Genomic DNA, 20,564 nt, shown 5'->3' on the forward strand with positions numbered 1-20,564 from the left:
AGCCCTTTCCAGCCCGTCTGAGGCGAGCAGACTCCTTTGAGCTCTGCATCCTCTCCGGGAGGGTGGGGCCAACATTCTGGGCAGCCACAGAGCCGAGCCACCTTCGAGTCCCCTCCCAGCTCTCCCACGCTGAGGCTGTGATTGTAGCGGTTTTTCTGACTTCCTTTTCCTTTCTCTGCTGCCCCTGCCTCTTCCCCTCCTGGGGCCACTAGGCCCATGGCGGCCACGTGGCTGCCTTTTAGTCAGTCGGGAACTGAGCCTTCTAATACCCTCCCTCCGTGTCTCTATGGGGAACAGGATGCAATCTCGGGCTGGGAGAGGAGAGGGTCAGCTTCTTCACCCTTCTTTGTCCTGGTGAAGGCCCTGCCTGGTGCCTGCTTCCTGCAGAGGGGCCTCCTCCCCTTGGCTCCTGCTCCCACCCCACAGACTCACACTAGCTCCCCTGCCTTAGGGACCTGGGGAAGGGGCAGAGTTAAGAGAGGGAGGTGGTGTGTAGGTAAGGCCTCCTGGTCTGGGGGCGTGGGGCGGGGGAGGGCAGGAGACAGGGATGGGGCAGGTGCCGGGCCTGGCGAGTACACACACTACACACGCTCCAAACTCCATACTGGGCCACAGGCAGGCCTGCCAAGTCCCAGTGCCTTTGACTCATCTCTCCGGCCGCCACCCACAGACTTTCCCCTTGATGTTTTCACTTCCAAACCAGGTTTGGTCAGGGCACGTGTGCCAGGGCGGCGGGGGCAGGAGAGTGTCAGCCTGGGCTGGCCAACCTCGTTTCCTTTGACATTCTCCCCCTACTTACCCGTGGCATCTGTTTCCCACCCCGTGGGCAGGGCCGGTGTTGGCAGAGTGAACATCTATCGTGTACCTGCCCCACTTGGATAGAAAGGTGGCTGTACTTATTCGGGGTGGGAGTGTCAGGGTGAGGGCTGGGAGGACACAGGGGATTACCTGCAGTGGGATGGAAGGGGGCGGCTTATGATGAGGCTTTCGGTTTGTTTCAGGTTGGAGCTTAAGCAACTCTGATCCAGGGAGGAGATATAGGCAGCCTCAGGTCAGCTGCCCGAGTCTCACCCCTGTAGGGGAAGCTGGGGAGTCAGGAGGACACGGAGCTATGATGGTAGGAGATCACAAATGGGGAGATCCAAGTGACAGATGTCCCTCCCCCACCTGACACGCACAAAATCCAGGGCGCTCAGTTCCTTTCTCTGCCCGACAAAGGACAAAGTGCTTCTTGTGGTGTTTTAGGACAGGAAAAAGGGTGGGTGAGCTGCTGTGTGCCTCCTGAGAATAAGACCACTGTGGGGTTGATCTCATAGCTGTGTGTGTTTTGGTGGGGTGGGGATGGGGCAGGTGGAGGCAACTCCCTCACTCCATTGCCTGGGGCGGGACATGGCTGTACCAGGCCATCTCTCACGTGGGGAGAGGTTGGCTTTCCCGGCAGGTCTCTGGCTTCCAGAGGGACATGGGCTAGAGGTGCCAGCCGGAGCGAACCTGGGCAGGGCAGGAGCAAAGCCAAGTTCTGGGTCTGGGGCCCTGGGCTGAGTGAGGGCTGGGCGAGGAGCCCCTGGGTTTTGTGTCCCTACAGACCATTTCCAGGAGCCCAGCTCACGGCAAGGCCGGGCCACAGGGGACCCAGCCCGGTGAGTGCCGGTAGCGGGGGAGAGAGCCTGTGGTTGTCCGGCAGTCCCTGCCTGCGCCGGCCGCCCTGGCCTACCCCCACCAGGCATGAGTCAGACCGAAAGCAGAAGCTGCCAGACATTGCGCAGGGTGAAGCGAGGCAGAACCAGCAGTGCTATTTTGGAACCTGGTTAATTCCCCCTCCTGTCCCCCAGCTCTCTTCACTCAGGGCTCCCACCCACTCCTGGTCGCCAGCTCTCTGCCTTCCTCAAGGCGACCGTTGGGGTGGGGCTTGATGTCCCTGGCATTTATGGGGTGGGGGGATGTTGCTTAAAGCTCCTCCCCTTGCCGGACGCCCCCTCCCTGGCCAAGAGGTGCTGGCTTCCCTGGAACCCGCCTTCTGGGCTTCAGGAGGGCAGAGCGCCCCCTCCTGGTGAGAGCCTGCAGGCAGGGGAAGGGATGGTCAGTGGCTTTCAGCACTGTCCGCCCTCCAGCCACTCTCAGGCTAGCTATCAGCCGCCTCTCCCAGGGCTGAGAGCTGACAAGAGGTGGGAGCCTCTCCCGGCAGTGACTCTCAGAAGTTTGGGAGGGATTTCCAGACCCGGAGGGGAGATATTTTGGGGCCAAGGGCCTTTCCAGAACCTGTGACATCATGCTCCCTGCAGCAGCCCCCACTGACCCCCTAGTCAATGGTCCTTTCTTGGGCATCCTAGGCCTACTTGAGGCCCCACATTTTAGGGTTTCTTTGGAGGCTGCATGAGCCTAGGGGCCCTTGGCAGTCCAGTCCACAGTGGTGAAAGAGGTCCGTGCGTGTGTGTTTCTGAGCTGAAGATGAGGATACGTAGGTGAGAATGTTACCCGCCTGTGGTCGGGGCATGGGGGTCTCTACCGCTCCTAAAGCTGTGTGTTTGGTGAGAGGGTGGGATTTGCTGCTGCTCCGTGTGAGTGTGTGCGTGGGAGATGGGCGCAGCCTCTGCCTGCTATGTGTTGATGTTTCTCAGGGAAGCCCTTAAGTCAGTTCTCCACCCAGCTATTTACCCCCTAGAAACCTGGGGTGGTGGGTTTCACACACTGGGGCGGGGGGCTGTCAGCAGGCATGTTGCAGGTGACCGATTAGAATGTGGGTCCCTGTTAAGCTCAGGTGAGCAGGACCTGGGTTTTTCATTGCTCAGCTGGATTTGGGGCTTAGGCAGGGGAAGTGGAAGGGCTGAGTACTGTGGGGGGAAGAGGGGTCTCCTAGGCCCACTGCAGGGGCCCCAGCACCCCCACGCCTCTGTGGACCATATGGCATAGCACACAGACCCAGCCTGGCCTCAGGGTTGTCTGTTCTCTGCTGGAGCCGATCCTGGGTGGGCAAGTCCTGGGGCAGTGTGATGGCAAGTGTGCATGTGTGTGCAATGGTGTGTGTGAAGGAGATGCTATGTGTGTACGTGGGTTTGTCTCACATGGCCTGTCTGGGTTGCTTTCCCACTAGGAACTGAATCAGTTTTCAGGCCATTCCCTTCAGATGGAGACTTTTTCCCCTCCTGCCCGGGGCCAGAGCCCCAGGACCAAGAAAGCATATAAGTCCAGAACTGACCTGCAGCCCTCTGTTCCCACATCCACCTTGGCTTCTGGGCCTGAGAGTTTGGGCTGTTTCATTATGGGGTTCAGAAGGGCTGAGCCTGTCCCTTAAAGTATCTCTCTCCATCAGGGGCCTGCACCTCCCTGCTCTCCCCTCCTGCTTGTCACCAGTTTTCACACTTGGAACCACCAGGTGATAAAGCCCCCAGCAAGCTGCAAGTAGAGTGACTTTAATAAGCCCACAGATTTCCTCGGATGCCATGCTGAAGTGCAGGTTCTGACTCTGTAGGTCTGGGATGGGGCCTGAGAGCCTGCATTTCTAACCAGCTCCTGGGGATGTGGTGCCTGTGGATCCCACTTTGAGTGGCGAAGGCTTATAAGGCCCTCATTCATCTAAACTCCAGCCAGATGGACACTGGTCACCCAGCCAGGGAACGAACACTCATGGGCCACCCCCTAGGTGCTGGGCACCTCTCACACTTCAGCTCCTTTGATCCCCTCACCTACTCTGAGGGAGATGGTGTTACTACCATCCTATTTTGCAGATGGGGAAACTAAGGCTCTGAGAGGTTAAGTACCTATCCTGGGTCACACAGCTGATAAGTGGCAAAGCCAGACTTGAACTCCGGTCTGTCAGGTCAAGAGTCCGTGAGAAATCCACTAAACTCAGCTGTCTTCCAGAGAGCGGACGCAGAAGGATGAGATGCAGTGAAGGGCGATGGGTAAGGGCTTGGATTGCAGCTGTCAGGGGGCAGCAGGGGCAGCCCTGGGTAGGTCTGGGGGCAGCACCTTGAGGGGGAGGAGGGACTGAGTGGGGAATAGTCCTGAAAGAGACCAGAGCTAAGTGGGGCTGGATACCAGCCCCACCTGCCTAGTCCAGAGCACCCCCCACTAATGGGCTTACTGCTCCCTGCTTGCTTTGTCACGCCCTTTCCAGACTGACTCCCCGCCTGGGCATCCAGCAGGCTGCAGTGTCCTGTGTCCTGGACAGGCGGAGGCTGGGTGTGCAGACCCCCAGACCAGGCACCTCCACTCCACTACCTACCAGCGTGTGACCCTGGGCAAGTTGTGAGCCTCTCTGCCTCAGTTGCTCCCTCTGTGAAGTGGGGGAAATTACTACTTCCCCAAGAGTATATGTTTTGAGGATTACGTCAGTAATATGTATCAACTCAGAACTACACCTGCTGCATAGGAATCAGTGCGAGTAGTAACTAGTAAACGAACACCTGCTGGTTTGTACCCGGAGACCACGGGCCACCTTCTGTGAACTGTCATCAAGGCTCATGGGTGTTTTTCTTCTTTCCTTTTCCCCTCCAATCTTCTAGTGTCTTCTTTTATTAGGCAAAGCCTGGATATTTCGGTTATAAAGAGGTTGTTTTCAAAGTACTCAGCGACAGACTAAATTCTTAAAAATGAAGCCAAACAGTAGAAGTTCATGGTAGTGGATGAGCGACAGGGAGGCTGGAGGCTGGAGACTGGAGAAGCAGGCGAGGGCGTGGGCGGCGCGGCGCGGCAGGGAGGAAGCAGAGGAAGCCCCCAAGGGCAGGGGCAGGAGCCAGGCGCCGGCGGGCGAGCTGTGGGACCCAGGCCTGGGGCAGGGAGGGCCGGGTTTGGAGCGAGGCTTTGGGTCGGGAGCCAGAAGCCACTCCGTGTGCTGGCTGTGTGCTCCTCGGTGCCCCTGGCTGCGTCCTCTCATATAGGGAGTCAGTGAGCCTTCCCTGCCCAGGTGGCCAGCAGAAGGGCTGGGGTGCGCATCGCTCTCTCCTGAAGAGATGGACAAGCGAAGGCTGGGTCCCCAGAGCTGATGCAGCTCTGGAGAGGAGTTCCTGGGTGTTGGAAAACAATGCCCGGCTCTCCTGTCCTAGCCCCACAGTTTGGTTCTGCGACCTGGTCCGGGACACATCCGCGCCGCCCAAGCCGTGCGCATGCGCAGACAGAGCAGGAAGGGGCCGGCCATGGGTCCCCACCAGCCCCTTCACGTGATCAGTCAGGGGTCTAAGGCCCGGAGAGGGGATGGGACATGCCAGAAGTCACAAAGCTGGGTGGTGAGACAGTCAGATGCAGTTTTTCAATCCCACTGTGCCCTTTCAGAACCGACTCATTCAAGATGGTCCAAACTGTTGGGTCCCAAACCCATGATGGAGTCTTGAGCCTTGTCTTCCCTGGTGAGGGGGTGAGGAACATCAGTGACCTATCATCCACCAAAACTTAGTTGATCTTCCCTCAGCAGGAGGATGGGAGCAGGTGGGCTGAGTTGGGCCGCGGGGGAGGTCGTGCGGGGGTGGGGAGGGGGGTGGGGCCATTGGAGGCCCAATCTTGAAACCCTTCCCTCTCTCCTCAGGCCCTTTTTCTATCTCGGAGGCCATCTGTGTTGTCCTCCCCTCCCTGCCCCTCCCTCTGCACATACACCTCAGCTGTGGACCAGTGCCAGATCTCTGGTCCATATAATCGCATTTCTGTCTAGCCAGTTTGATATAATTTCCCCCTGAGGCCCTCTCATGCCCCTTGTTAACCACCTCAGTGAGATCCAGACATATGGTCCCCTGAGCCCTGGGCATGGATGGATCTTGGCAGTTTAGCAGAAGAGAGTCTGCAGGTGGGCAGAGCCTGGCCTGTGTTTTGGGGCATCTGGGAGGGTGGAGAAGTGTGCAGGCCTCTCTGGGACCCTCTGTAGAATTTATCGAGGGCAGCATGAAGTGCAGGGAGTGAGACAGGGCTGGGAGCTTACAGGGATGATAATCCATCTACATGGGTCTTCCCTGTGGGCCTCTGGTTTCCTCATGAGAATGAAGCTGGTGGGGGTCACACACCTGAGAGAGACATGGGCTTGCCTCCCCACTTCACTGTGTTCTTGCAGTGTGGCCTTGGGCAGGTCCCTTAACCTCTCTGAGTCATGGTTTTCTCATCTGCCAGAAGTTCTGCTTGTCTCATGAAGTGTTTGTGGGGGACAGATGAGACTTGATATGGGTCATGTTCTTAGTGCAGTTCTTAGAGGGGACCCAGAGTGTTTGCTGAATGAGTGGACAGGTGGCCACTGAGCATGAGATGTGTTGTTGGACGACCAGCCTCCCAGGGCCCCAAGTCTCGTTCTGGGAAGTCTGCTGGCTGGGATGGGGTGGAGATTCTGAGGAAGAAAGCTGACTTCTCTGGGAGCTTCCCTGTAGCTGGGGCGACTCAAGGTGACCAGAAAACAATTGGAGAAGAAAGCAGTGTGGCCACAGGCAGCCCACTCAAGAGGACGGGGTGTCCAGGATGGGGTGCAGGGGAGAAGGGAAACAGAAGGGTTTCAGCCCCTCACCCCCCTCCAACCCTGGAGAGAGGCGGCTGCCCACTGAGCAGCAGGGTGAGGGTTTCAGCATCATGTGTGTCTGTGTATGTGAGAGAGAGACAGATAGACAGACAGAGGGTCTACGTGTGTGACTGGGCTGAGTCACAAGAGTGGACACCTGCCAGGACCTTTCTGGCTTCTCCCCTCTGTGCTTCCCTCAGCCACATGTCCTCCTGGCCTCATGCTTCAAAGCTCACTGGCATTTCTCCCACGCCAGGGTCCAACTGATCCCTATGGGACAGGATGGGCGCCTCTCTGGTCTCAGATGGCCTTTGAAGCTGTCCCCCTTGCCGCACAATTGCCTTGCCTTGCCCCGGGCCAGCCAGGAGGCGCCAGCTCCCACCCTTTCCTGTGGGATGTGAGCTGGGATGTGGGGATGATGGGCCTGAGCTGTGGGCCCTGGAGGGACTGGGAGCAGCAGGCTGGGAGCTCCTGTGGCTGCCCTTCGCCTCCTCTCTCCTTCCTTCCTCTCCTCCCCACCTCCTGCCTGTGTGCAGGCTCCTCTGAAAACAAGCCCCTGGCCGTGCTCTCCGAGGCTGCAGCCCTGCAGCCTCCTGCAGGCGCACACTTTCTAGGGCGAGTGTGACTCCCAATTGCTTGTTCTCAATGTTGCAAGCAGCCAGAGGGCCCACTGTTGCCTTTCATGATCCCTAGGGGACCCAGGTCAGCTAATATAACTTAGACCAGCAGGACCAAGTACCTTCAGTGTGCCGGACACTGTGTGAGTGCTCTGCCTACTCGTGGTCTCTTTAGAACCCAGAGAGGCGGGCAGCACTCTTCCCCAGCTGCCCCTCCCAAAGTACTGCAGTGAATTTTGTATAATTTTGTATAATACAAGCTTTGGAAAAGACAATCTTTTAAAACGCAAGGCTTTTGGAGAGTAAACAAAGAGGGTGCCCAGTATTAGGAAAAACTGGCCAAGGCCTTTCTGCTTCTGGGTGATCGGTAAAGAGAGACGGAGGCTGGGGTGACCATCGGGCAGCGCAGCCCCTGCCTGGGGCCTTGATACGGCGTGTGGACAGTAAACAGTGACTGAATGGTGAGATCTCCCCTCTGCCATGATTTCAGCCTTGCAGAGGCCTCCACACCCAGCTTCCCTGCTTAGGTCACAACAGCTCTGTGGGACAGGTGGCTCCAGCAGGTATGCCCCACTTGACTGATGGAAAGACTAGGCTCAGGCTAGGCTCAGACACTGAGTCAGTCCCAAGGGGCTGGGACTCACCCCCAAACATTCTGGTGCCAAGTTCCCACAGCATCTTGTGGGCAGGATTGGTGGCTCCTGAGGATCTTATGACACCTCCCCCTCCCCTGGCTTTCTTTGGGTCCAGCCCAACTGATGCCCCCAGGCCCTGCGGGGACCCTGATGGCCTTGGTAATTTGGAACGGCCTTGTCCTAAGGCGTGGGGATTGTGTGGACATTTCTTGGTCCGTTTCCTAGTTCATCAGGCCTTCCTTTGCCCCCTCCTCTGCCAGAGGGGCTCAGAGAAGACAAAACAAACCCCAGTCCTGGAATCGTCCTCTCTCTTCCCTTCCCAAGGCTGCAGGTTAACCCAGGAGGTCCCGGGGTCCTTCTCCCCTGCCTCCGGGAGCCTCAGCACCTGTCTGGGAGGCCTTCCTTTAGTGGTTGGTTTGATTTCCCCTCCATAGAAACTGGGCAGCTCCCACACAACTGGTAGTTTGTAACAGACTAGATCAGAAGAAAACTTCTTCCGACCAGAGAACGTGATAAATGGCTTAACCAGGCATCCTGGCCTCTGAGCTTCCACACTTTGTTGTTTCAGCCGCCAGACATATTTTTCTTTTTTTCTTTTTTCTGGGAATACAGGAAATTAACTCTGTCCTTTGAGGAAGGGCAAAGTTTTTCTGCTTGTGTTTGGGGATTCCAGACCATTCCATCGTCCTGGGCACCTCCTGGCCCTCGGGCTGGATGAAGATCAGCTGCTGGAAACCTTTGATTGTAGAGGGGCTTCTTGAGTGGGAACCTCTAAAATAAAATGTAGAGACCTTGCACCAAGTGCAGGACTGAGGCCACACCCTGAGCCCCAGGGTTAGGGTAGTGGAGCCAGACTGCCAGAGTCCAGCCTTGTCACTCATTAGCTCTGTGACCTTTGGCAAAGGACAGCCTCTCTGTGCCTGTTTCCTCACCAGTAAAGGGGGGGACAGTATTGGTGCTCACACCATGAAGTAATTGTGATAATTAAGTAAGATGCTTTGACCCAAACCTGGCACAGACTGAGTACTCCATAAGCATTAGCTACTAGTATAAAATATTTTTCCTGATTAGAAAGATACATGTGTTCATTATAGAAAAAGAACATTCCAAAAGGTACAAAGGAAAAAAAATCACTCATGATTATGTCATCCAAAGAAGTCAGTCATGGCTTAGTATATTTCTTCCCAAGAGGTTTTTCTCCACATATTTGTCCATGATGATGATCAGATTTTATAGACAGCTTTGCATCCTGCTTTCTGTCACTTGACATATCCCCATGTTACTTACTGTAAACATAATTTTCCATCAGGAGGAACACAACATAATTGAACCTTCCTATTCTGGACATTGAGATTCTTTTTGATTTTTCTGTCTGTAATGTGATGGGCATCTTTATGCATAAAAGCCTTTTCTGCATTTGAGATTCCCCCCTCAAGCTAGTGGATATATATATTTTTAAGGCTTTGATACATTTTGCCAAATTATTCTTCCAAAGAGGATGTACCACCCTCAGGCAGTTCTGCTGAAGCTGTGTTGGTACCAAAGGCATTTTAAAGTCATAGCCATACTTGGGTAGAGGCGGGGAGGGTAATTTGCTCAACTCTTTCTTTACATTATTTAAGGTCTGCCCTCATTCTTACATAAAATGTTAATGAAAGTATGACACACATACAGAAAAGTGTACAAACTCTGTATGCATTTTCATAAACTCCCATGTCACTAACACTTGCATCAGATTACAGAACATTCCCAGTCCCCTCTCCCCCAGCTGTCCTGTGCCATCTCCCTGTCACTCCCTCAAGGGTACCAGGATCCTGACTTCTAACACAAAAGATTGTCTTGCCTGTTGTTGAACTGTATATAGATCAATCCCGCTGTGTGCATTTGGCTTCTTTTGTTCACCGTTATGTCTGTGAGAGTCATCTGAGTTGTGTGTAGCAATAGCTGGTTCACTCCCGTTGCTGAGCTGCATTCCAGTGCACCTGGGACAAACCAGCTCTGGCCCCTGACCACACAGGGCACGGTTTCTGAGGGGAGCCAGGATCCCCCCATTATCACATGCCTAAGGGCCATTAGGGACACTCGCTGTCTCCTTGAATCCTCACAAGACCCTTTGAGCCAGGTGCTATTATTGGCTCCATTTTACTGAGGAGGAAACCAAGGCACAGAGAGGTTAAGTGGCTTTCCCAGAGTCCCCAGCCAGTATGGACAGAGCGGACACTTCAGCCACCTCTGTTGGACAGTGAAGCTCATTTTGGTCACAACTAAGCTAGAACCCACACACAGCTTAGGGAAGGTAGAGGCGAGTGGGAGGTTCTGGGTGAAACGTGGCAGGAGGCAGCCCGTGGGTCTGAGGGTGCAGAGCGGGGTGAAACTTAGTTGAAACTTCAGTTCCTGCTATGTTTTCCATGTGACTGGACAGAGGCAGGAATTCTCTGGGGGCAACAGACCCCCTGGTCCCCTCAGGAGGAGGGGCCGGGGAGAAGGTTCTTTCTTCAGGGAAACACCTTAGCCCCAGTGTCTGCATTGTAGAGGGCACTCAAGCTCCTGGTGTTACAAGTACACACGTGGTGGACCCTTTCCAGGTGTGGTGGGTTTGGAGATCAGACAGTGGGGAGGGTCTGGGGCATTTTATATCTCCCCGGCCCCTCCTCTCAGCTCCTCCTGACCAGACTGGGCACTGGGGGAGGCTGTGCGTGGCCCTCAGGCTTTGAGTGAGCAGGTGTGTTTGGTGGCTGGGTGGTGGTGTGAGGTTAGCATGCCCAGTGTCTCTCCTGGACCATACCATCTGCCCTTCTCAGCCCTCAAGTCCTGCCCTTAACCCCACACCCATCCCACCCAGGCCACACTCAGAGCAATGAAGGCTGGGGGCCAAAGGAGGGGACTGGGACTCTGCGAGGGGGGATGACAGCTTTGACAGCGAGGGGAGGGTGGCAGAGCCACTCTCTGTCAGAGGACAGGGCACAGGCTAAGGCTTCTGGCACTCTTTGATACACAGACACCTCGCTGCTCAGAATTCTCTCCAGTATCCTCTCCCAGGAGGCTCTCCCAGATCCTGGGTGTGTGGTGGGGCAGAGATTCCTGCGTCCATTTTACAAATGAGCAAACTGAGCCAGTGAGAGGCTGAGCAGGGCTGAGCCCAGGTTCTCGCCTGGCCCAGGATGGGTGCTCAGCCCTTTGTCAGAGAAACAAGGGGCTTGTTCTCCCCCAGTCCTCCCCGTGCCGGCTGGCACTGCCAGGCCCAGTGTCTGCACCTCCCCCAGCCCCCGGGGACCAACTGAAGTCAGATTGTTCCTGAGGGGGAGGGGCTCCCAGCACTGTGTGTGTCAGCGGGTAGGGGTGCAGCTGCAAGGGGAGCGGGCTGGGCTGGGGTCAGAGCCCATGAGGTCTGCAGGGATTCAGTTGGAGTGGGGGGCAAAGACAAGCTACCCCTCTGTAGGAGCACAGGACTAGGGTGGAGGCTGCAGCTGGGTCCCTGCTACAGGACAGAAGGGGGAAGGGGGTGTCTGCTCCTTTCTCCTTGGGGACAGTCCTGTTGGGAGCTAGGCAGAGAGGTTTCTGGGGCTGAAGCAGCCCCTTCACTAATTCCTGGCCTAGCAGGGCAGAGAAGGGAGGAAGGGAGGGGTAAGGGCGGCTGAGTACTCAACCCACCCCTCTAGGTGAATGGTGCCGCCTCACTTTGTTGCTTCTACCAGAGGGAGCCCTGACTTAGGGGTCAGGTGGCTGGGGCTCCATTCCTGGTCCTGGATCAACCAGACATGCAACCTGGGACAAACCAGTTCTGCAAGGAGACACGGTGGTCTGCAGACCCCCCACCCCCACCGACCATGGGCTGGCGAGCCAGACTGTGGGATTGGGTCCCAGCACTGTCCCTGCTGCAAGATACTTCACCTCCCTGTGCCTCCTTATCTGTAAAAGGAGAATAATAACCAAAGCTACACAGTGGGGCTGTTTGAGGTTAAAGTGCTTGGAACACTGCCCAGCACACAGTAACTGCTCAAATAGATGCAAATTATTATTATTTCCTTGATCCGGTGTTTCACTGAATATTTGCCAGTGCCTTCCACTCATGCTGACTTAGTCTGATGACTGGCATTAGGCAAGGCATGTCAGCCTGTGCTGCTTTCCTTTGCCATCCCCAGAGGTCTGGGTCTCATCCTTAGGACATTGGGGCACAGCTCTGGCCTCTGGTCTACACTGCAGCTGACCCCGGCAGTCTTGTGTGATCCATCACTCACCCACTCAGCCTGCCAAGGGTAGTGCACTGTGTGAGACACATTATTTCCATTTAACGCTCTCACCAATCTTCTGAAACTCTTTACAGATGAAAAAACTGAAGCTCAGAGAGGTTAAGTGACTTGCACAAGGTCACACAGCAAAGAAGTGGCAGAGCTGGGATTCAAGCCCTGTTTGAGAGCACTTGCTCAATTACAAAGTCATTCTGCCTCTTGCAGTATCACTGAGATTGGACCCTCCAGCCCCTGCCAGGACCTTTATGGCATCTCTCTTGGGGCCCCTGCACATCTCAGAGAGTCTCAGCGCATCCCAGCTGGGAGGGACTTTAAGAAATCACTCAGTCCAACATTTTCATTTTGTGGATGAGGAGACGCAGGCTGGAGAGGGGAAGGGATGTGCCCGGGGTCACTCAGTGAGCTAGGAACAGAGTGGGCTCAGCTGCAGGACTCATTCTGTCCTGTCCTTCCCCTTTCCAGACTAGGCCTGGAGGCCTTAGTCCCCTGTCCCCCTGAGACCCATCAAAGATCAGGGCTGATGGGCTGGGTGGTGGTAGGCTCTACCTGGGCCCTGGCAGGATCAGGTGCCCTGAAGTGGCCCTCCATGCGCAGGGTTATAATGACCTGTGGACTTGCCTTTCTTATTTACTGGACTGTAGACACCACCAGCTCAGGGCCTACATCTGGCTCACTGCTGTGTGGCCAATGCTGGGTCACAAATAGTCGTCATTCCCTGCACACAGAGGCCTGAGGCACAGCAGTGAACCAGACAGACAAAATGCCTGCCCTCAAGGGAGTTTGCATTCCTACTGAGAAAGGGATAAGAGGATGAATGAAATAACTAAGGAAAAATGTGTAATGCTTAAGATGGTAATAAGTGATACGGAGAAACATAAAAGAGGGAAGGGGCATAGCGTGTGTGTGTGATGAGGAAGCTGGTAGAGGTTTTGCAAATTTTAAATAGGGTTGTCATAGAAAGTCTCTATAAGGAGGTGACATCTGAGCCTTGGAGGTGAAGGAATGAGTCATGATGGTGTCTGGGGGAATGGCACCCCAGGCAGAGGGAAGCGCAGGTGCAGAGGCCCCGGGGTGGGTGCCTGGTGTCTTTGAGGGACTGTGGCTGGAGCAGGAGGAACAAGGAGAGTAGGAGGTGATGGGGTACAGGGGACCATGAGGTGGGGACAGATCATAGAGGGCTTTTTATGGTAAGGACTTTGGCTTTTAGGCTGAGTGAAACGGGAGCCCTGGAGAGTTCTGAGCTGAGAAAGGGACAGGATCTCACTTGGGTTTTCACAGGATCCCTCTAACTACCAGCTTGCAGGTAGAACGTCATGGGGCAAGACAAGATGAGTCTGATGTTAGGAGGCTCCTCCAGGAAGTCAGATAAGGCAGGGGCTGGGCCGCACTGGGGGCAGTGAGGTGGTGGCAGAGGTTGTATCTGAGGTCAGCTGTGGCAGGACCACCACGTGCCATGGGAGAAAGACAGGAGTCAAGGTTGACTCCATGCTTTTAGGGCTGACCTACTGCAACGAATGAAGAAGAGGGAGTCTCCATTTCTGGCCCAAGAACCAGGGTACTTGGGTTTAAGTCTTGGCTCTGTCACCTGCTTGCTTAGTGACCTCAGGCAAATCCCTCCCCATCTCCTGTAGAGTGGGTGCTGTCCCCTTTGTCCTGGTCCCTTCCCCAAGACCCTGTGCACTTTGAAGGGGACGTGTACCTCCAACCTGCCCCCTCCCGCCCGCAGGGAGCCAGCAGCCGCCATGGCGTCGCGCATCGGGCTCCGCATGCAGCTCATGCGGGAGCAGGCGCAGCAGGAAGAGCAGCGGGAGCGCATGAAGCAGCAGGCCGTCATGCATTACATGCAGCAGCAGCAGCAGCAGCAGCAGCAGCAGCAGCTGGGGGGGCCGCCTACCCCCGCCATCAACACCCCCGTCCACTTCCAGTCTCCGCCACCGGTGCCCGGGGAGGTGCTTAAGGTAGGTCTGCTCAGGCCTGTCCCCTCCCGCCCTGGACCCAGGAGCCCCCGCCTTGAGCCCTTTGCCTTCTCCCTGCTCCCAGGTGCAGTCCTACCTGGAGAACCCCACCTCCTACCACCTGCAGCAGTCCCGGGACCAGAAGGTGCGGGAGTACCTGTCAGAGACCTACGGGAACAAGTTCGCCGCCCACATCAGCCCTGCACAGGGCTCCCCAAAGCCCCTGCCAGCCGCCTCCCCCGGGGTGCGGGCCGGACATGTGTTGTCTTCCTCGGCCGGCAACAGTGCTCCCAACAGCCCCATGGCCATGCTGCACATTGGCTCTAACCCCGAGCGGGAGGTGAGTGAGGACCTGGCCGGTGGCTGCCACCGGCAGAGCTGGGGCCAGGTGCTGTGCTCCTGGGACTCCTAGTCTAATGTTGGAGGCAAGGTACTGCTCTCAGGGACCCCAGTCTGAGGGGAGACACAGCCCCGTCCTCAGGGAGCCCCAGGCTCCCGGGAGAAACATCATCCTTACTTTGGAAAGCTCCGCTGGGGAGAAACAGGAGACTCACACAGGAAAGCCTAGCACACCTGCAAAGCCATGTCCAGACAGAAGGTATACAAATCGATCTTCCTGGGCAAATTGCCTCCTTGGGAAGAGCCGGGCCTGGGCCTCGGAGCCTGGGGGACCCAGACAGCTTATCCTCTTTCTGAGTCTGTTTCCTTCCCCCTCCCCCGGATGAGCAGGTTAGGGGAGGGTGGGCTCCAAAGTCCCTTCGGGTCAGTGGCTGTCCGAGTGTCCCTTTCCCCCTGCCCTTCTCCAGGTGGGTTCCCCTAACACAGACTGTTTTTCTCCTTTCAGTTTGATGTTATCGACAACATTATGTGTCTGGATGATGTCCTGGGCTTCATCAATCCTGAAACTCAGATGCCTAACACGGTACAGCTGGCCAGGGTGGGTTGGGTGTGTCAGAGGGAGGGGCAGAGGCCCTGCATTGGCTGTGAGCCTGGAGAGAACTGGAGATGCATCCTTGCCTGGGTAGAGCCAGCACCCTGCTGCAGAGATGCGGGTCGCCTCCATCAAATCATGTGATGAGGGCCCAGGGCCAGGCAGAATTGCGAATCCAGAGAAGTGCACCTTAGCCTGCATGCATGGTGGGGCTTCCGCAGGGAGAGGTAGCTGGGGGAAGCTTCTTGAGTTTGGGTGGGGCCAAGAGGCACTGGTGCTGGGCCTCAGTGGAGGAGAGCAGTGTGGCCACAGGAAGGCCTGGAGCTGATGAGTGCCTTTGGGATCTGGGTACCCCGTCCTCTACCGAGTCCAGGGCCTGTGGCCCTCACTCCCGGGGGCAAGTGATATCCAGTTGGCTTTATCCCCTCGCTCCAGCAGCCTCCTGGCAGTGTTAATGTTCTCTGGGCTTCCCAAGCATAGGTGGGGTGGCAGGTGGGAAGGGGCCAGGCTTGGAATCAAGAGGCCTGATTCTGGCTTTGGCTATGGCCTTGGGAAGTCCCTTACCTGCTCTGAGCCCCTGGGGATGATGCCTTTTGCCCACAGAATTGTGGGGAAAGAGGTAAGGCAAGAAACCGAGGACTAGCTCTGCGCAAGGCGGACAGGTATTTACACTTACCAGGTGGGATTGTGGCCGTCCCCGCTTCTTTTTTTAGAGATCCCTGAATCTCAGCTGCTTGCTCCCGCCCCTTGGCCTGAGCCTATCGCCCTGATCCTGGCCCACGCCCAGACCACTGAAGAAGAGTCCCTGGACCTTGTGGTGGGGAGTCAGGGAGTAAATCTTCAGTCCCCACTGCCCATGTGACATTGCCCAGTGGCTCAGCAGAAGCTGGCCAGGGCCAGTGGGCCTGAGCCCCGCTGCCAGCAGGGGCATCGAGGGCTGGGAAGGGAGAGATGAGAGGACAAGCGTCTGACCCCTGTAGTGGTTCCTGTGTCCCCTGCAGGACTCTGGGCCTGTGGTTTGCTCTGTGTGTATCTGTGGCAGGCGCTGGGGAGGTCTTTCCAGAGCTCAAACCTGTCCTTGTCAGGCCCCTGTTTAAATCCCATCACAGAACCTCAGGGTCCCTGCAGGTGGAACCTGCACTGCAGGTGCTGGCAGCTCCTCCGCCTGCCGGCATCCAGCTGTGACCTCCATGCTCTGTCCAGCCCCTGCTTCTTGGCTCAGCCCTCCCCCCTGCCTCACCACACCCTCTGGAAACCTTCAGATTAGGTGCCCCTCCTGTGGGCTTCCTGAGGCCCTGGGCGTAATCCACTATCTCCTCTCTTTTTTCCACTGCTTTTCTTTACTGGCTGGTTGTTCCTTGAGGGCAAGGACTGCATCTTACTCAGCCCGGCCTCTGCAGACTTTCAGGTGGACTTCCTAGGTGAAGAGGCCCAGGCTGAATGCTGAGCTCCCTGGCACTGGCTGCAGATCCCCTAAAGCTGAAACTGCGCCCTACGTGTCCCAGCATAGCCTCCCCCTGCTGTCCCTGGGAATCGCTGTTCCTGGGATGATGAGCCCTGGGGAGAGACCCCTGCAGGCTGAGGGCTGCTCACCAGGTCCCTTTTCCCACCTCATCCCGCAGCTGCCCCTGTCCAGCAGCCATCTGAATGTGTACAGTGGAGACCCCCAGGTAACCGCCTCCCTGGTGGGAGTCACCAGCAGCTCCTGCCCGGCTGACCTGACCCAGAAGAGAGAGCTTACAGGTACCACCTCCCCGCCTCCCTGTGCCCCAGCTCCCGCCCCTCCCTCTCCTCGCTTCCCTCCCAGCTCCTCTCTCCTCTCCTGGCCTCCAGATGCTGAGAGCCGGGCACTGGCCAAGGAGCGGCAGAAGAAAGACAATCACAACCTCAGTGAGTCTCCCCAGCCCCTTCTCCCCGCCTCTCCCTTCCCCCCTCTCACCCGGCTGGCTCCAAAGGCACTCTGCCCTGCACCGATTCTAGGAAGGATTCCCCACCCAAGGCCTTAAAATCTTGGCATTGACTGGGTTCAGCACTGCTCTCTTCCCCTTCCAGGAGGGGGTGGGAGAGGCGCTCCAGGGAAGAGATATTCCTGAAATTCCCAGCACTCCAGAGAGGAGGAGTTTATCAGATTGTTTTCTTTAGGGTAGGGCACCTGGGAAGGCGTTCTGGGCAGAGGAGGGGGTCCTCCCTAGGCAGCTGCGCCACGCTGCAGCCTGGCCCCCTTCATTGTGTCTGGACAGTGCCCAGCCCCCTCACCCCAACAGGCCTCCCATTTGGTTGCCATCACCCATTACTTCCCAGAAGGGTTAAGACGCCCCTCCTTGGGCTGGGCCCTTTCCCCAGGTGAGGTCCCCATCCCTCTAATCACTCCCTCTGGAATGTGTTACCTTTAGTTGAAAGGAGGCGGAGGTTCAACATCAATGACCGCATCAAGGAGCTGGGAATGCTGATCCCCAAGGCCAACGACTTGTGAGTGGGTTTCTTGGAGGAAGGGGAGGGGCGGGCAGCAGTTCACAAGTATTATCTGCACCCAGTGCCTTGCTGGTTGCCAGGGGGAAGGGATGGGAAGAGAATCCCTTGGTCACTGCCTTAAAGGGCTTATCATCTATTTGGGAAAAGAAGATCCCTCCACCGCCCAAATAAAGCTCAAGACAAAGGAGCAAAAGTCCCAGAAATGAGTCTGGGGTCAGGAGGGCTTCCTGGAGGAGGAGTTATGCTGGGAAAGTTTGGTGAGGGCAGGGAACTGGTGCAGAGGTGGTCCAGGAACAGGAGTAATGAGAGTCGAAGACGAGTGTGGGTTTTGGTGGCAAGAACGGAAGGCCTGGGGAAGGAGGCTGCTCCAAATTGCTTGGTTCCTGGGATTAATGAGGTGAGTGGTGGCACCACAGGTATCTGGGAGGGTCTGTTCTGTACAGACAGAAATCAGCCTCTTCCATAAATAGGGATTGGCCTGGTCTGGGGTTTGGGGCAGAGTTGGAACAGGCAGCACAGGCTTCTGAAGCCAAGGCAGGGTTTTATTTCCACCCACCGAGCTCCTCTGAGCACGCCCCTCTGACCGCCTGGCTGCAGGGACGTGCGCTGGAACAAGGGCACCATCCTCAAGGCCTCTGTTGATTACATCCGGAGGATGCAGAAGGACCTGCAGAAGTCCCGGGAGCTGGAGAACCACTCTCGGCGCCTGGAAATGACCAACAAGCAGCTCTGGCTCCGTATCCAGGTCTGGCCCCTGCACTTGGGCTTCTTGGGTAGCCCTGACTCCTCCCAGTGCTCACACTTCTGAAGTTGAAGCCATGGGGATGATGCCCATGAGGAGGGACGATGTATCAGTCAGGATGGTATATAGTTTGGGAACAAACCCTCCCCAGCAACTTAAAGCAATAACTATCAGCTAGAGGTTCTGTTCGGTGAGACCCTCATTCTGGGACCCAGGCACACCTAGGGCTGGCTCTTAAAGCCATGTGTCACTCTTAGTGTGACACTTGTCCTTCTCACAGTTGCTGGATCAATGCAAGTACATGCGGACACCTAACCTCAAGGGGGCAGGAAAGTGCAGGCCCACCCCTGTGGGAGGCAGAGAGCCAGAACTATTCGGTGGGCAGTGCTAAGAATCACTGCAGGGGACAAGTAAAAGCACTGAGGCTTGGGAGAGTCAATCCTACCGCCTAGAGCCGCCTAGTCCTGGCTCTGCATTGAAGGCTTCTTGTCCTCTTTGGACCCGAGGTAGGTCATCTATACGAAGGGCGATTGGACTGCAGCTTTAAATTTTTTCTATTTCTTATGGTAGATAATACCATTTACATTACAATCCAGCACACATAACCACAGTCAAAGTGAAAAATCAAAGTTTCATGAAAGAACCCTCATCCTTAATAGATGCAATGCATTCTGATAATTTCTATGCTAGTCTAGTCTAGGCAAGTCTATTTCAATTTAAAAAAAAAATTAGAAAGAGAGCTGGTTCAGACCCACTGTAGTGGTTTCACAACCCACTAATGAGTTGCGACTTGTAATTTGAAAAAACACCAGTCTAGACTCTACAGCTGCCCTGCGCTTCTTCCCAGCCGAGATATTCTGTGGTCTTGGGTGCCACAAGGGGAGGGGCAAGGGCTGAAGCCGGGCTCAGGGGGCTGCCAGTGCCTGTGGGTGTGTGCCTCCAGCCCTCCGTCTGCCCCACCTGCAGGAGCTGGAGATGCAGGCTCGCGTGCACGGCCTCCCGACCACCTCCCCATCGGGCATGAACATGGCGGAGCTGGCCCAGCAGGTGGTGAAGCAGGAGCTGCCCAGCGAGGAGGGTCCTGGGGAGGCCCTGCTGTTGGGGGCCGAGATCCCCGACCCCGAGCCACTGCCGGCTCTGCCCCCCCAGGCCCAGCTGCCCCCGCCAGCTCAGCCACCCCAGCCACCGTCCCCCTTCCACCAACTGGACTTCAGCCACAGCCTGAGCTTTGGGGGCGGGGGCAGCGAAGGGCCCCCAGGCTACCCCGAACCTCTGGGGCCAGAGCACGGCTCCCCATTCCCGAACCTGTCCAAGAAGGATCTGGACCTCGTGCTCCTGGACGACTCACTGCTACCCCTGGCCTCCGACCCCCTCTTCTCCACCATGTCCCCCGAGGCCTCCAAGGCCAGCAGCCGCAGGAGCAGCTTCAGCATGGAGGAGGGTGATGTGCTGTGACCTGGGCAGCGGGGGCAGGCCTGGGGGCTGGGAGGGCCAGGGCCACCTCCCTCCCAGCATTCAGGCTGCACTTGTGTGTGAAGTAGCCACCTGCCCCACCTCACTCCTCCCTGTCAGCCCCCTGTTTGGACTGAGTGCCTGCTTGGCAGCCTGTGGGGTCAGAATCCCCCCACCCAGGGGCAGCCTTCTTGATGGGGCTGGGCACGAATAGGCCTTTAACCTGGCTCCCGGAGGTGAAATCACAAGAGTAAGGGAGGGGACAGGGTACACTGGAGGCCAGAAGAAGTCCTGTCTTCTGAGCCTGGTTCCCCCCACCAGTGAAGGACACGTTGGAACAGAGGGATCAGAAGTTCCTTCTTAGAGGTAGTGACTGGTCCAGGGGGTGCCCAGGCCTGCCTTTCTGGGACTCCAATGGCAACAAGCCCGTCCTCCAGCCTGGCACTCCCCGCCCCTCACGCAGGTGGGGCACCCCCACCCCCTTTGGTGCTAACAGCTCTCCACCAGGTGGTGTGAGGGCGGGGGTGGCCAGAAGAGGGGGCGCTGGGCTCAAGTTAGAGCGTGGGGTCACTGCTGGAAGAGCAGTTCCCCTCCAGGCTCCCCACTTTGTGCCTTTAGTAAACACTGTGCTTTGTACCTGCCTGTCCTGTCTCTTTGGAGGGGGTCTGGAGCTGATAAGAGACAGGGGAGGATTCAGCCCAGTGGGCTTCTTTCTGGATTCAAAGTTCAAATGCCCCCGATGAGGGTCAGGATCAGGGGATACAGACCGAAGGGACTGAGTCCATCACCCTGTTGCCCCCAACTCCCAGCCCTACTGGAGATCTAGCTTCTTACGGGGCTTGGTTGCCTCTGGGGGCACTGTCCCTCCTCATGGCCACAAGGTGGCGCTGCAGCCACACTGGTCACAACTCCAGCTGTGGCCTGAGCCAGCTGAGCCAGGTGATGTGGGAGACCCGGTTGCTTGTAAACCAGGTCTACTCTTCTTGGCTGCTGTTTTGGGGCACTGTTGGACCAGGACATCCCTGGCCCTGAATGGGGCTG

At 56.7% G+C, this 20,564-nt stretch overlaps 1 protein-coding gene across 1 annotated transcript in view; it reads left to right on the forward strand.

Annotated features, from left to right (window-relative positions):
* The window catches only part of TFEB (transcription factor EB), a 44,328-nt gene extending 24,169 nt beyond the window's left edge, over nucleotides 1-20,159 (forward strand). Inside the window, exons 2-9 of the mRNA XM_072945026.1 lie at nucleotides 13,698-13,929; nucleotides 14,012-14,266; nucleotides 14,771-14,848; nucleotides 16,480-16,600; nucleotides 16,691-16,747; nucleotides 17,251-17,326; nucleotides 17,927-18,074; nucleotides 19,038-20,159. Of these exons, the coding sequence (XP_072801127.1) occupies nucleotides 13,714-13,929; nucleotides 14,012-14,266; nucleotides 14,771-14,848; nucleotides 16,480-16,600; nucleotides 16,691-16,747; nucleotides 17,251-17,326; nucleotides 17,927-18,074; nucleotides 19,038-19,526 (1,440 nt within the window). The 5' untranslated portion in view covers nucleotides 13,698-13,713 and the 3' untranslated portion in view covers nucleotides 19,527-20,159. The remainder of the gene's footprint in view (nucleotides 1-13,697; nucleotides 13,930-14,011; nucleotides 14,267-14,770; nucleotides 14,849-16,479; nucleotides 16,601-16,690; nucleotides 16,748-17,250; nucleotides 17,327-17,926; nucleotides 18,075-19,037) is intronic.
* Nucleotides 20,160-20,564: the final 405 nt, after the last annotated feature.

The sequence above is a fragment of the Vicugna pacos genome, chromosome 20, assembly GCF_048564905.1.
Source record: "Vicugna pacos chromosome 20, VicPac4, whole genome shotgun sequence".
NCBI lineage: Eukaryota > Metazoa > Chordata > Mammalia > Artiodactyla > Camelidae > Vicugna > Vicugna pacos.